The sequence below is a fragment of the Sceloporus occidentalis genome, unplaced genomic scaffold, assembly GCF_023333645.1.
Source record: "Sceloporus occidentalis isolate IW3139 unplaced genomic scaffold, rSceOcc1.0.p SCAF_5, whole genome shotgun sequence".
Classification (NCBI taxonomy): domain Eukaryota; kingdom Metazoa; phylum Chordata; class Lepidosauria; order Squamata; family Phrynosomatidae; genus Sceloporus; species Sceloporus occidentalis.
This window is the reverse complement of record NW_028316985.1, coordinates 144092700-144106114: the sequence shown is the minus strand read 5'-3', so window position 1 is coordinate 144106114 and position 13415 is coordinate 144092700. Positions and strand designations below refer to the sequence as shown.

The 13415-nt window shown below is 40.5% G+C and overlaps 1 protein-coding gene across 3 annotated transcripts; it reads left to right on the top strand.

Annotated features, from left to right (window-relative positions):
- Positions 1-4560: 4560 nt before the first annotated feature.
- On the top strand, positions 4561-10958 carry LSM6 (LSM6 homolog, U6 small nuclear RNA and mRNA degradation associated). Of its 3 annotated transcripts, none has more exons than XM_089525726.1 (4): positions 4561-4707; positions 6096-6205; positions 9270-9383; positions 10698-10958. In XM_089525726.1, exons 2-4 carry the CDS (start codon positions 6112-6114, stop codon positions 10730-10732), a joined length of 243 nt encoding a protein of 80 aa, XP_089381852.1. In that variant the 5' UTR covers positions 4561-4707; positions 6096-6111; the 3' UTR covers positions 10733-10958. The 3 variants fall into 3 exon arrangements, with proteins under 3 accessions (XP_089381852.1, XP_089381853.1, XP_089381851.1); XM_089525727.1 differs by lacking the exon at positions 4561-4707 and adding an exon at positions 4836-4857; XM_089525725.1 differs by lacking the exon at positions 4561-4707 and adding an exon at positions 4949-5049.
- The last annotated feature ends 2457 nt before the right edge of the window (positions 10959-13415 follow it).

The window sequence follows — 13415 nt, the reverse complement described above, 5'->3', positions numbered from 1 at the left end:
GGGCATGAAGCCCCAAGGGCACCCCTTTTCTAGGCCAAACAGAAGCGGCATTTTGGCTGGAAAAATGGCAGATTGGCGCTGCAGGGCTGCCGGTGAGGCTGCCCTGGCCCCAATCCACTGCGAAAAGGGGCGGGTGCAGCAGCCCCTTTAGGGTGATCTGTACCATAACAGAGTATCCCGGCTTCTTTTTGGTCCAGTTTTTAGCCCTGGAGCACAGCTTCTTTATTGTTTCTAGCTGCTTTGGACGCATGCATCATACAAATGCCTTGCCTTCAAAGCAGCTGGAAGCCACTTTATTTTGCCTGTCTGTTTCACCCCTTGGCTTCCAGAAAGAGTTCAGGATTGATTTGGTTTAGGACCCTTTTGCAGCACTTACAGCCCTTTGTTGAAAGTTTTCTGAATTAAAAAAAAGCATTTGCTTGCAGCTGGGAGGACAGTAAGGAGAGGGTCTTCTAACTAAACTTTCAATGAAGAGGGGCAGCCACTGAGAAGGCCTTCTCTTGTGTTCCCACCAGCCATGCCTCTGAAGATGATTGAACTGAGAGAAGAGTCTCTTATGTCAATTTCAGGGGCCAGGCGGGCTCATACTGGGAGATACGATCTGTCAGATAGCCTGGGCCTAAGCTGTATAATTAGGGTTGCCATAATGGAGGACCTCCAAACCGGGACAAATGTAGGACAAGGTTTGAAAATGTAGGACATTTTTTTTTTAATTTCCTGGCTGGGAAATTTTAAAAAAAACAGTCCTAGATTTTTAAACCTTCTCCTCCTCCTCTTCCTCCCGGCCTGGGAGGGAGCCTAGGCCGGCTCGCAGGCCGGGAAGGGCGGGGGGAAGCTTGGCATCGCAGCGATCGCCGCGGTGCCAGGCTTCCTTCTCCTTCTCCCGGCCTGGGAGGAAGCCTAGGCCTGCTCCCAGGCCGGGAAAGAGGCGGAGGCTGCTCCTCATCGTGGCGATCGCCGCGGTGGGAAGCAGCCTCCTCCTCCTCCCGGTTTGGGAGGAAGCCTCGGCCGGCTCCCAGGCCAGGAAGGAGGTGGGGGCCGCCCCTCATCGCGGCGATCGCCGCCGGTGGGAAGCTGCCTCCTCCTCCTCCTTGGCCTCGCGGAGGCCTTGAGGACCCCGCGGCCGGAGCTCCGACCGCGGAGCCGCCTCCAAGGCCTTGCTGGGGCCCGGGAGGGAGTGTCTCCGCGGCTGGAGCTCCAACCGCGGAGAGCCTTCCCAGGCCTCAGCAAGGCCTTGGAGCCGCCGCGGGGGCTGAGGTGGCCGCGGTGGGCGGGGCCGTCCCGGTTTGGGCGCCAAACCAGACCGGGACGGCACCGCCCAAACCGGGATTGTCCCGCCCCCCAGCGGGATATGGCAACCCTAAGTATAATGCATCTGAGGAAGTAGACTTTAGTCTAGGAAAGCTCATGCTGCCAATTTCTTTCTTTCAGTTAGTCTCAAAGGAGCTACAAGATCTCTCTACATACTGATTCTACAGACTAACGTAACTACATTTTAAAAATTAAAAGCTATATTATTTTTTTATTTATGGCATTTATACTCTGCCCTTCAGCCCTAATGGCTATCAGAGTGACTTATAGTTAGTGTTGCAGTGTTTTTCATTGTGTGTGAACTATTTTGTTCTAAAAAAAAACTTTTTAAAGATGCAACTTTCCCAGGCAGCGGAAACAAATACTCTCCCATTGGTTGAATCATGACTTTAGCCATTCTCCACCATGCTACTGTCTCCTGCATTGTGCTAACAGCACTGACTTAAACTGTTTGTTGGTGTTGTTTTGTGCCTTCAAGTTGTTTCCAACTTATGGTGACCCTAAGGCGAATCTATCATAGGGTTTTCTTGGCAAGATTTTTTCTGTGGGGATTTGCCATTGCCTTCATCTGAGGCTCAGAGCATATGACCTGCCCAAGGTCACCCCAATGGGTTTCCATGGCTGAGCCGGGATTCGAACCCTGGTCTCCAGGGTCGTAGTCCAACACTCAAACCACCATGCCACATCCATTTTTCATTAAATAAATGACAGTGCTCTCCTTCATTTTGCTCCTCAAATAGAAATGGGCACACTACTACTGCTAAGAGACAAGGTCCATGAGGGAACAGAGCTACCGTGCCCTAGGCTGCATCCAACTGCAGAAATAATCCAGTTTGACACCACCTTAACTGCAATGGTTCAATGCTGAGGAACTGTGGGAATTATAGTTCTGTGAGACATTTGTCTGACATCTGTCAAAGAGCTTTGGGGCCACAACAAACTAAAATTCCATAGCATTGAACCATGTCAATTAAAATGGTGTCAAACTGGATTATTTCTGAAGTGTGGATGCAGCCCTAGATATTGGAGTTATACCATTCAAGTATAAGAGTTTCTCTGTATTTTCAAGTCATTCTCCTTCTCTCTGTGTTTCTCTCTCTGTGTGCGTAAGAGAATTTTTTTATCAAAGCCCTTCTCTGCGATTTCCAGATCTGAAGATAGAAACAGACAGTATTTTCCAAACAGTGTCTCGAACCTAAAAGGGGAAGAAAAACTAAAATAAAAATATTTCTAATGTATTATTTGCCATAACGTTGAAATTATTATGATGCACAGCAAGATTTTTCGCTGAACAGCTCTTCCAATCTCATAGCATTTACCTGTTGTTTCTGACACTTCTTTCTGTAGAATTGTGCACAACTATTTGATTTCCTGTGCTTTTACATTTAGATCTACCCTTAGGCCCAGATCAACACCAGGATGATTTATTTTAACTGTTAGCTGTCTCATCAGTTCACAAGTTATTCATTCAGGTATAATGCTTCTTGAGTATGCAGTTCCTAAAGAAGCAGATAAGGGCTGGGGTTTAAATGTTGTGTGTTTTATATTTTAAGGTTTGCATTTTTAACATGTCACATTTTAACACATAAGTGTTTTAACATTTAAAGTATTATATTTATACATGTTAATGTTGTGCTGTTTTTAAACTGTGTTGTTTTTAAATTTGCTGTTAGCCACTTTGAGTCTCTATGTTGGGAGAAAAGAGGGATATAAGAAAGTAATAATAATAATAATAATAATAATCACACATAATAGTGGAAAAGGCTGGCTGAAATCAAGGTGAAGAGTACTCAAGGCCACATACTATTTTGACTATTGAGGGGGGGGAAACAAATTCCTCAAGCACTTTGTCCCTTGAAATATGAAAACAGTAAGTTAAGTAAATATTGTCCTTTCAGAGCACCTCATGGTTCTGCTTGTGAATAAATATACATAGGAATGTGCTACAGGAATGCATTTATTTATAAAAGAAATTCTATTGAAATCAGTATGGTATTTCTGACATGTTTAGGGACAAGCTGTTAAAGGATATTATTCTGGACAAACAGTTATAGACCACTAAGTGTGAAAGTTAAAAAAATATATATTAAGTTTCTCAATAGCAGCTGAAGAAAATGCCAGCGCATCTCCCAGCGCAACACACCTCTTGGCAACTCAAACAAAAGATGTTTTATTAAAGTAGCTCAGGTCAACTATTATTTCACTGATTTTGTTAAGGTCAGTCATCAAACGTTGACAACATTCTGTGTTGGAAGACAATCAATGGTGCATCTGCACTGTAGAAATAATGCTGTTTGACACCACTTTAATGCCATGGCCCCAATCTACAGAATCCTGGAATTTCTAATTTTGTGAGGCACCAGCAGTCTGACACAAAGGCTACTTTGTAAAACTACAAATCCCAGGATTCCATAGGATGGAGCTAATCCAGTTTGAGACCACTTTAACATTCCTGGCTCAAGGCTATGGGATTTTGGGTATTGTAGTTTTGTGAGACATTTAGCCTTCTCTGCCAGAGAGCTCTAATGCCACAACAAACTACAATTCCCACAATTTGATAGCAATTGAGCCATGGCAATTAAAGTGGTGTCAAACTGGATTATTCCTGCAGTGTGGATGCAGCCTTTGGTTCCAAAAACCACAGCAGAAACAATCCAGCTTGACGCCGCTTTAACTGCCATGACCCAATGCTATGGCATTTTGGGAATTGTAGTTTGTTGTGGCACCAGAGCTCTCTGACAGAGAAGGCTAAATGTCTCACAAAACTACAGTTCCCAGGATTCTGTAGCATTGAGCCAGGGCAGTTGAAGCGGTCTCAAACTGGATTATTTCTGCAGTGTGGATGCAGCCTTAATCATTATTACAGGCTTATTTTTTTCTTTCATTGTTTCTTCAGAATGTTATCCAGTTTAGTTTATTAACTTCCACTTGGACAGCAGTGAGTCTAAGGCGAGGACTCTCCCTTTCAAGCGCAGGAGATTACCACACCAAACTCTTATAGCGATGCTATTCCACTTTAATTGCTCTGGCTGCCTCCTGTTGCATTTTGGGGTTTGTAGTTCAGCGAGGCTTAAGAGCTCTCTGGCTGAGCATTCTAAACGACCCCCTTAAAACTGCAAGTCCCAGAATGCAACAGGAGGGGGTTAAAATGGAACAGCAGCACTATATAAGAGTGCAGTGAGGTCATCTTCACACAGCAGCCGCCTCAAAAAAAAAAAAAAAAAGAAGCAAAAAGAAAAACCACCATAGTGTTATTTTGGCTCGGGCTGGCCACCGTAGCTGAGGGGGAGGGGCACGTGAAGCCGGAAAAAAAGGCGCTGATTGGCGAAGAGAACAGCCCATCATTTCTTCGCCCGGGGAAGCGGCTCGAGACAGTGAACTACTAGGCTAGCTAGGGTGAGTGACTTGAAGGCGAGTCGTAGTTGAGGGCTGCAGTTGGTGTTCAGGGAGAAGGGGTGCGCGCGCGCCCCCGACTTTGTTTTAGCGGACTGAACGTTCTAAAGGGCGGTGGCGCGCGCTGCCTTTTTCTTGTTCGCGGAGGGCGGGGTGGGTCGCTGGAAGAGCCGCTCTTCTTTTCCCCTGACCTCGCCTCCTTCCGCGCGCGCATGCGCACAAAGCCGTCATTATTGGCTTAAACAAATCCATAAAAAAACCCTCTCCATGAGCTGTTTCTCGCCTCAGGAATGGCGTCCCTTAGCAGATAAAACATTAAACACGGATAGGCTGCGTCCAGACTGGGTAAATAACCCGGTTTGGCACCGCTTTAAAGGTGTCTTGGCTCAAGGCTCCCAGAATTCCACAGCCTTGTGCCAAGACACCTTTAAAGCGGTGCCAAACCGGGCTATTTCTTGCACTGTTGCTACAACCAAAGTCCAAGACACACTGCAGAAATAATCCAGTTTGAGACCGCTTTAACTGCCCTGGCTGAATGCTATGGAATTCTGGGGTTCGTGGTTCTGTGAGACATTCAGCCTTCTCTGAGAGAGAGAGCTCTGGTGCCACAACAAACTACAATTCCCAGAATTCCATAGCACTGGGTCATCATGGCAATTAAAGCAGGACGAGTCTTCCTTATGTACAGTTCTAAAATACACTCAGCCCTCCACATCTGAGGCATTGACTTTTGCGGCTTTGGTTATTCACGGGTTTTATTACTATGTTCTCTCTAGGAATATCTGGGTCCTCCAGCGCAACTCTGTGGTCAACTTTAACCAAAGTCGCACTGAAAGACCTAGAGACCCCTAGAGAGAACACTCCACTAGGCAGTTATAGCTCTTCCAGTGCAATTCTGTGGTCAATGTCTGGCAGATGTTGACCAGAGTTGCACTGGAGGACCTAGGGAGGTGTTCTCTCAGGTAAAAACATTGTATTTTTGTTATTTGCAGTGTTTCCGCATTCACGGGGGTCCTGTGCCCCTAACCTCAGCGAACGTGGAAAAAAGCACCAAAATTGTCCACATGGGTGGCTGATCTTATATAAGCATGTACAAACCTTCCTAATTAGAATATCAAACTGTGTAGCTGAAGATAATTTTATGCTGACTGTAGTATCTCTTAAACTTTAAAGTAACTTATATATATATATATATATTGAAAATATATATTTTCTTAATATTTATTACCCTATCAAACTCTTCTGTGTGCCACCACAATGTCATGCTGGTCATCGACCGTAATAATACATTTCATTTTGTTTCATTTCACCACAACGTCACTGTCGAACATTTGTTTGTTCTCTGTTTTGAGTTTTTCAAGTTAAAGCATTTTCCTGGTTCTTATCTGTAGGTTGAGATCTGGCAAAATGAGCCTACGGAAACAAACTCCAAGTGATTTCTTGAAACAAATCATAGGAAGACCAGTTGTTGTCAAGCTAAATTCTGGAGTTGATTATCGAGGTAAGTTCTTGCTATCTCCTCTTTGAATGGTCTTGACATATTTAAGTGATATTTTAGTTGGAGTGCAAGGAACCATACATTCTGATGGTAAATCAGGGATTCTTTGTAGAAATTTTTCTATTAGAGTCAACTGCTTGGGCTCATGGGTACTTAAATAAAGATAGGAGTACTAAGTAGGAACCTTTAATCACCCTATTTGTATATCTGTTTATCAATAGAGATGCAATGACTGTGTGTTACTGAACATAAAGTCAAACAGAAAGACAGAATTAGTTAGGAAAATCTATTCATCTCAGAATTTGGTTTTATTTGTCAAAAAGGACAAATGACCCTCAGTCTGAGAAACTCGGCTAGGGTGATTAAAGGTTCCTACTTAGTACTCCTATCCTTGTTTAGGTACCCATGAGCCCAGGTAACAGGCATACAAGAAGGAAATCGGCATAGTTAAGGAGTTCCCAAACCTAGGATCAAACATTGATCAGAATGGTGACTGCGGTCAAGAAATAAGAAGACTAGGAATGGGAAGGGCAGCTATGAAGGAACTAAAAAAGATCCTAAAGAGAAAAGATGTACGTCTAAGCACTAAGGTTAGACTTGTCCAAGCCATTGTATTCCCCATCACCATGTACAGATGTGAGAGCTGGACAGTAAAGAAAGCAGAAAGGGGGAAAATCAACTCATTTTGAGATGTGGTGCTGGAGAAGAGTTCTCAGGATACCGTGGTCAGCCAAAAAGACAAACAAATGGGTCAAGCCTGAAATCTCCTTGAAAGCCAAGATGATCAAATTGAGGCTGTCGTACTTTGGCCACATAATGAGAAGGCATGGATCATTAGAAAAGACAATAATGCTAGGAAAGGTAGAGTGTAGTAGAAAGAGAAGAAGACTGCACGCCAGATGGATAGTCTAAATCTGGGAGGTCATGGACATGAATTTGCAGGAACTAAGCAGAGCAGTGGAGGAGAGGGAATATTGGAGATGTCTCATCTACTGGTTCACCATCAGTTGGGGTCGATTCAAGGGCAGTTAACAACGAACACTTATGGTAAAAATATTTTAAAATAACATCAATGTATAAAATATTAAAAGAACATAAATCAATTCAGTTCTGTAGGCCAACAACAAATTTTAAAACAGTTTTACAATCCAGCCTACCCTTTTAACTAAAGCTGAATTCAGTTTTTTAGAAGTCTTTAAGGATTGCCAAATGAAAAGGGAATCAAATGTAAGTCTCAAAGAAGGGAATTTGATAAGGATGGCTCTAAGGAATCTGTAGCTTATTTTAGAGCTAAAACAGATGGCCCTAAAGGGGTGGTGTGACACCGTCCCTTTGAGCACTGGATTGGGACTGTGGCAACGGCATGCCCAGCCCTAATCTATTTGCCAGCTCAAAAAGAGGCAGCAAAATGCTGCTCCTTTTTGAGCCGGCAAAAGAGTGCCCCTTCAGCTACCGCTGCAGCTTTGTAGCGCTCCTGTGCTGTATAAAGGCCGTGCTGCCAGAGCGCCACAACGCTGCCTGGTATCTGGATGGGCAGGCGGTATGATGTCGGCTAGGCATTGTCATTGGGGCGGGCATCATCTAAATGCCATGCTCTCACTCCACTCCCAAGCCAGCACTTACTGCCAGTCTGTTTGGGGCATATGTGCCTGGGCAGGTTCATTTTGGTATACATGGCCTCTGAAATGACACCACTGATTAACTTAAATTCTAATATTACTGTATATGATCATGTATAAGTCTAGAAATTTTAGTCAAAAGTTGACCCAAAAACAGAATTATCTATAGGTCAATGTAAGTACTGTAGTTTAACTCATAAATAAAGGAACCATTCCTTGTTGAAAGGGAAGATTGTAATCTGTTCTGGAAGCCCTTTACTCTCTCATCAGTCCAGACATTAGTGTGACCTCAAACAGTTATGCCTGCTGGAAGTTTGAAGCATTGTTTTCCTTTGCTTCATCTTTTATATGCTTTGTTACTTGCCCTGAGGTTTTACCTTCAGCTTATCCACAGGTCATATCAAAATCCTTAATTTTGCCCCCCAAACCTGCCCTTGACGTATACATGATGTCAACTTATAGTCGAGTATATAACGATATGTGCTGTTTACATCAGTCTTAAAATGGTTCAACAGCAAAAACATGCAACTCCCATGTTAAAACATCTTTGCTGGCTACTACTGATTTGTTTCCAGGCACAATTCAAAGTGCTGGCCATGACTTATAAAGCCCCATGTAACTTGGATCCAGACTATTTGAAAGACTGTATCTCCATGCCAGAACTTGCCAGAGTTTTATAATCAGGGAAAGGCTTTCTCTTGGTCCTGCCCCCATCATAGGCTGGAGAGCCTTCTTAATAGCAGCTCCCATACTCTAATGCTCTTCCACAAGAGGCTAGGCAGGTCCCCTCCCTGCTTTCCTTTCACCTGAAGTAAAAAATGTTTTTATTTAAGCAGGCTTTTAATATGTAATCACTCTCTTGGAGGATTCCTATTAGCGTGTGTGCTGTGTTTGTTTATGTTTTTAACTTTAGTATTTTTAAAACATAATTTTATAGTGTTTAAATCAAATGATTGTTATTGTTTTTAAAATTGTGTTGGTAAGTTTTTAACCAGTTTTATCTGTGAGCCACTTTGGGTTCTACTCCACTTATTAATGAAATAGAAAACTTGGCTTTGTGTACAGGCTTGCCTTCTACTGCAGCTGTGTCCATTCAAATCTATAACTGTTTATTGTAGAATGGTAAGATAAAGTAGTCATAACATAATCCATATATGAAAGAATATCATTTCTAGCTTGCAAAGATTAACTATGTGACAAAAGTTCTCTATAGAGACTTTGTATTTCACATGCCAAATGACAGATAATAACTTAATTGCTTTATTGGGTAGATGAAAGTGTGCTGTCTTATTAGCCATTTTTGTGATGATGCTGTATTGATATTCAGTTTTTAATGCAATATTTATGTAAGAAAAAAATATTTGATTTTTATCCTGCTTTTTTCCGGAATGAGACTCAAAGCAGCTGTAGTTCTCAAATCTGACTTGTCCTGTATTTAATTGTTCTAGGAGTGCTGGCTTGTTTGGATGGATACATGAATATAGCCCTGGAACAGACAGAAGAATATGTAAATGGACAACTGAAGAATAAATATGGGGATGCTTTCATCAGAGGAAACAATGGTACTTATGCTTTACTAAGAGATAGTGGATTTGGGTATATTTATTTCAAATGTTTTGAAGAACAGCATGTGTGTGAAGAATACAGTTAGTTAACTGCACATCTCATGGTGGAATAGATGTAAGCAGGCATCCACAAATGTCAGATGTCTGTGAAAGCCCAATTTAATATTATACACACTCAAGTCTCTTCATTTAATGGGGAGTAGGGAAACTGTAAGAGAAGATAAATGAAAGATGGGACAATGACAATGTTTATACATTTACATATAAATACTGTAAATAAAAAATAAAATACCTTCTAGGAAAATATAAGTAAATAAAATCCAGAATACATACAACTGCTGGAGAATTCCAGCAGAAAGGATTTTCTCTTTGGTATTCATATTAGAAGTAAAATATCACACATTTAGTAAGAAAGGAAAGCAAAATGTTGTTGGCCAAATTTATGTGCTCTTTCTGTTGGTTTAAATGGAAGAGTTAAGTGCCTGTTTAAATCTCTTACATTTTAACCAGTAGGTCTTAAAATTGCATAGTTTTTTCTTGATCTTGCTTTTTGTTCAGAAGATGGACTGTTCCCTACTGCTGAGATTTTCCATTTTCCTGAACTTTCAGACAAAAATATCTTAGAACCATGAAGAAAATTGACATTGGGTGCAGTGCAAATCCTGAAAAGCTAGCACAGTCACCCACCCACCCCAACTCGCGGATCTGGGATATGCGACCTTGAATACTCATGGAGGGGCGACCTCCGTGGGGCTTGGATATGTGCAAGCCTCTGTTTTCGCAGGGGGGTTGTGTCCAGAACAGATCCCCCACAAAAACGGAGGGTCAACTATATCATGCTATAATATGGAGGCTCTATAGCAGTTCTAGAGTAAGTGTTGCATAGTGGTTTGAGTGTTGGACTAGGACAAGAAGACCGGGATTTGAATCCCTGCTCAGCCATGGTAACCTACCATGGGCAAGTCACACTCTGTGCCTGAGAGGATGGCAAACAAATTCTGACAAGAAAACCCTTGTGTTAGATTCACCTTTGGCTCACCATAAATAAAAAATGACTTGAAGGCACATAACACCAATAGCAGTTCTATATAAGAAGATGTGCTAACAGATCATCTTTGTATCTAATTTTAGTTTTCTCACATAGTACTCAAGTGTAAAATTTAAATAGCTTTTCCAACTCTAACTGGTACTTCTGGTAGTAATAGTAAAGAGTTAGTGAAACGAAGTTGCTATATCAATCTTTGATCTAACATATGTGTGCTGTGTTTTTTTTAAAGTGTTTTAATTTTCTTTCCTCTTCCTTTCAAACAGTGTTGTATATAAGTACACAGAAGAGGAGAATGTGAGCATACCAGAAGATGAAATATTTTCTATTGCAACTTTTGTTTCTTAAATGTTGTTTTGTTGCCTGCAATCCTTCAGTGAACAAAATTGTTACATTATCCTGTAAAGATACATGGTCTGTATAAAAGGGTGGATATTTTTTAATATGTAAAAACAAAATGGAACTTTTTCTCATTTTGAAACAGTTTTGTGTTATAATTTGAAATGAAATAAAAATGGAAAATACTATGATCTGTTTATTCTGTAAAGCTAATTTTAAGCAACATCTGGTACTCTCATGAACGGTTCCAAGTTGGGAAAATAACACTACAGTGGAACTTTTCTTGGGCTGCCAAGGTGTGAAGAGCTGTCTTTCAAGTTTTTGGATGACTGACAAGTAAGGCAAACTACATTTTAAATTTTAAGAACACACATGCTAATTTTTTAAGTAATGCTAACTGCGTAAAATGTTCAGTTGCTGATTGACATTAACCCACAAAAATCTTGGCTGTGTGGTGTAGTAGTGACAATTCTACAATAATAAGGGGTTGAAAAGAAAAGCCTGAGGTTAACACGGTGCCAGGGGTAGTAAGCCCTACAAGTGAGTGAACAATTTTTCTGTTTGTGTGTAGCATTCCATATCCTGGCAGCACTTTACTTTCCTGATTGCTTTTAACTGTATCGTCTTTCTCCCTTCTCATCAGTGAACTGGGAGACTTCATAATAATAATTTTAAAAATGTAGTTGCTTAAGACCATGAATCTGTTTTCCTTTTATTTTTTAAGACTGTGTTTTAAACAGTTTTAAACAGTTGGGAGTCACATCAAGTACGAACAAAACAAATTGGCAGTTTTTATTATAATAAAAACAGAGGTGGTCTCTGTAGGACTGCAGTAGTCAAGGTTTCACCTCTTAGTGATGGTTTAGAGTAGACCACAAACTCCTTTTTGCTTTCAAACATTTGTGGGCAGAAATAATCAGAAAAAAATGGAGAGTGGATGAAGAGGAACATGAAGTCTGAAATTATTTTATGTCTAGCAATATACATTTAGAAAACTCAGTCACTGCAGATTATATACTTAAACCATTGAAATCTCTTTTATTTTTTGATACTTCTTGAAAGTTATATTTTTAAAAAGTGGAGGAGAATAAAAACATGGTACTAATGAATTATTTACAAGAGCATCTTACTCCTTTTTCAGATATTTTAAGGGTACAATGTTATAGCAATATACCTGGCTATAATTCCCCTTACACTCGGTGGGACTCACTTCTGAGTAGATTTTTGCTGCTAGGGAAACTAAAGTAAAGCAGAAGAGCACCATAACACAAAGTTTTACAATTTCAAAAATACTCAGTAAGGGGTATTTTGTCCATTGTGGTATTCTTGGAATCATTTACTACTCCTTTATAAGCAGCACATACCTTTGTGTTATGCATGAATGAACATTAACAATTGTGTGAATATAACATTGTCCCATCATCCCAAAATTTTTAAAGTCTAATACATGCAGGGAACAGTAACATTTGAAGAGAACAAATTAATAATTGTTAATTTATTCACATTAAATATTTCATATGTCTTTTCATGATACATTATATAGTATGTTTCAATAATTTTAACTTTTTGGCAAGGGCTTGACAGATGTCTATATAAATATAAATCACATGTTCGGTCTGCCTGTCTGTTTTTAAAAAGAAGAAAATGAATGTCCCTTTTAAAACAAGTCTAATATTTAACTAATTTTGAAAAAGGCATAGCTGGCAAGATTCATCCCTGCATCTCCTCAAATGGCTACTGGAGATAATTAATTTGTTCTGCTTTCCATTGTCTATAACTGTATATTAGTAAAATATTTCTCCTAAGTACAGTCCCTCCTTCGCTTCACAATATCTTAACCAAAGTTGTTTAATCCTGTCACAAATATAAAGAAGAGCTAGTTTCAAGAGCTATGACCCAGATACACACATGCACTGCATTGCATACATACCTCAAGATGGCAGTTGGGGAGTCACATTTCCAGCTGCATTGCAATGTGACTAATAGAAAAACACAGTGTCAGACATAATATGTAGTGTGACTGTGGCTAGCAACAGATGTGCTGCAAGAGACTGAAGTAGCTATATATTTCACACCCTATTTGTGCACAGTTCCTGTTCAAGGAAAGCTAAAGTATCAGGGATACGAGTTTTTGATCATTATCTGGTATTAAAAACTGGATGAAATAGACTTGGCGTTCCTATCCATATACTGAGCTGCATATTCAATGTTTGCACTAAGTCTCTTTGTGCTCTGGATGTTCACTGTTTGCCTTACGGCTCTTTGCATACTGAACTAGAGTGGGGGAAACTGACTCTAGGAAATGAACTCACCAAAATGATCTGCATTTTTAATACTCCCAAATAAAAAAATAAGGAGATAATTGAATCTGTATATGCTGCTGTTTTGTAATACACTTTAAATGTTCAAAGCACTGCTGTTCCTAGTTACAAAGATGCATCTTATTTCAATTAGGATTAGTCTACTGAAACAGATACTTGGACCTTTTTTAAATTCTAAGTTACCAGTTAACATAATGTAGCTTTAGCATTGCATCACCTGTCAGACGTCTAGAGGAACGTTAGCTCTATTCTTTCTTGTCAACCCCTAATAGTATTTCCCCTGAGCAATAATTCTGTTTTTATTCACTTGAAGCATTACTAACC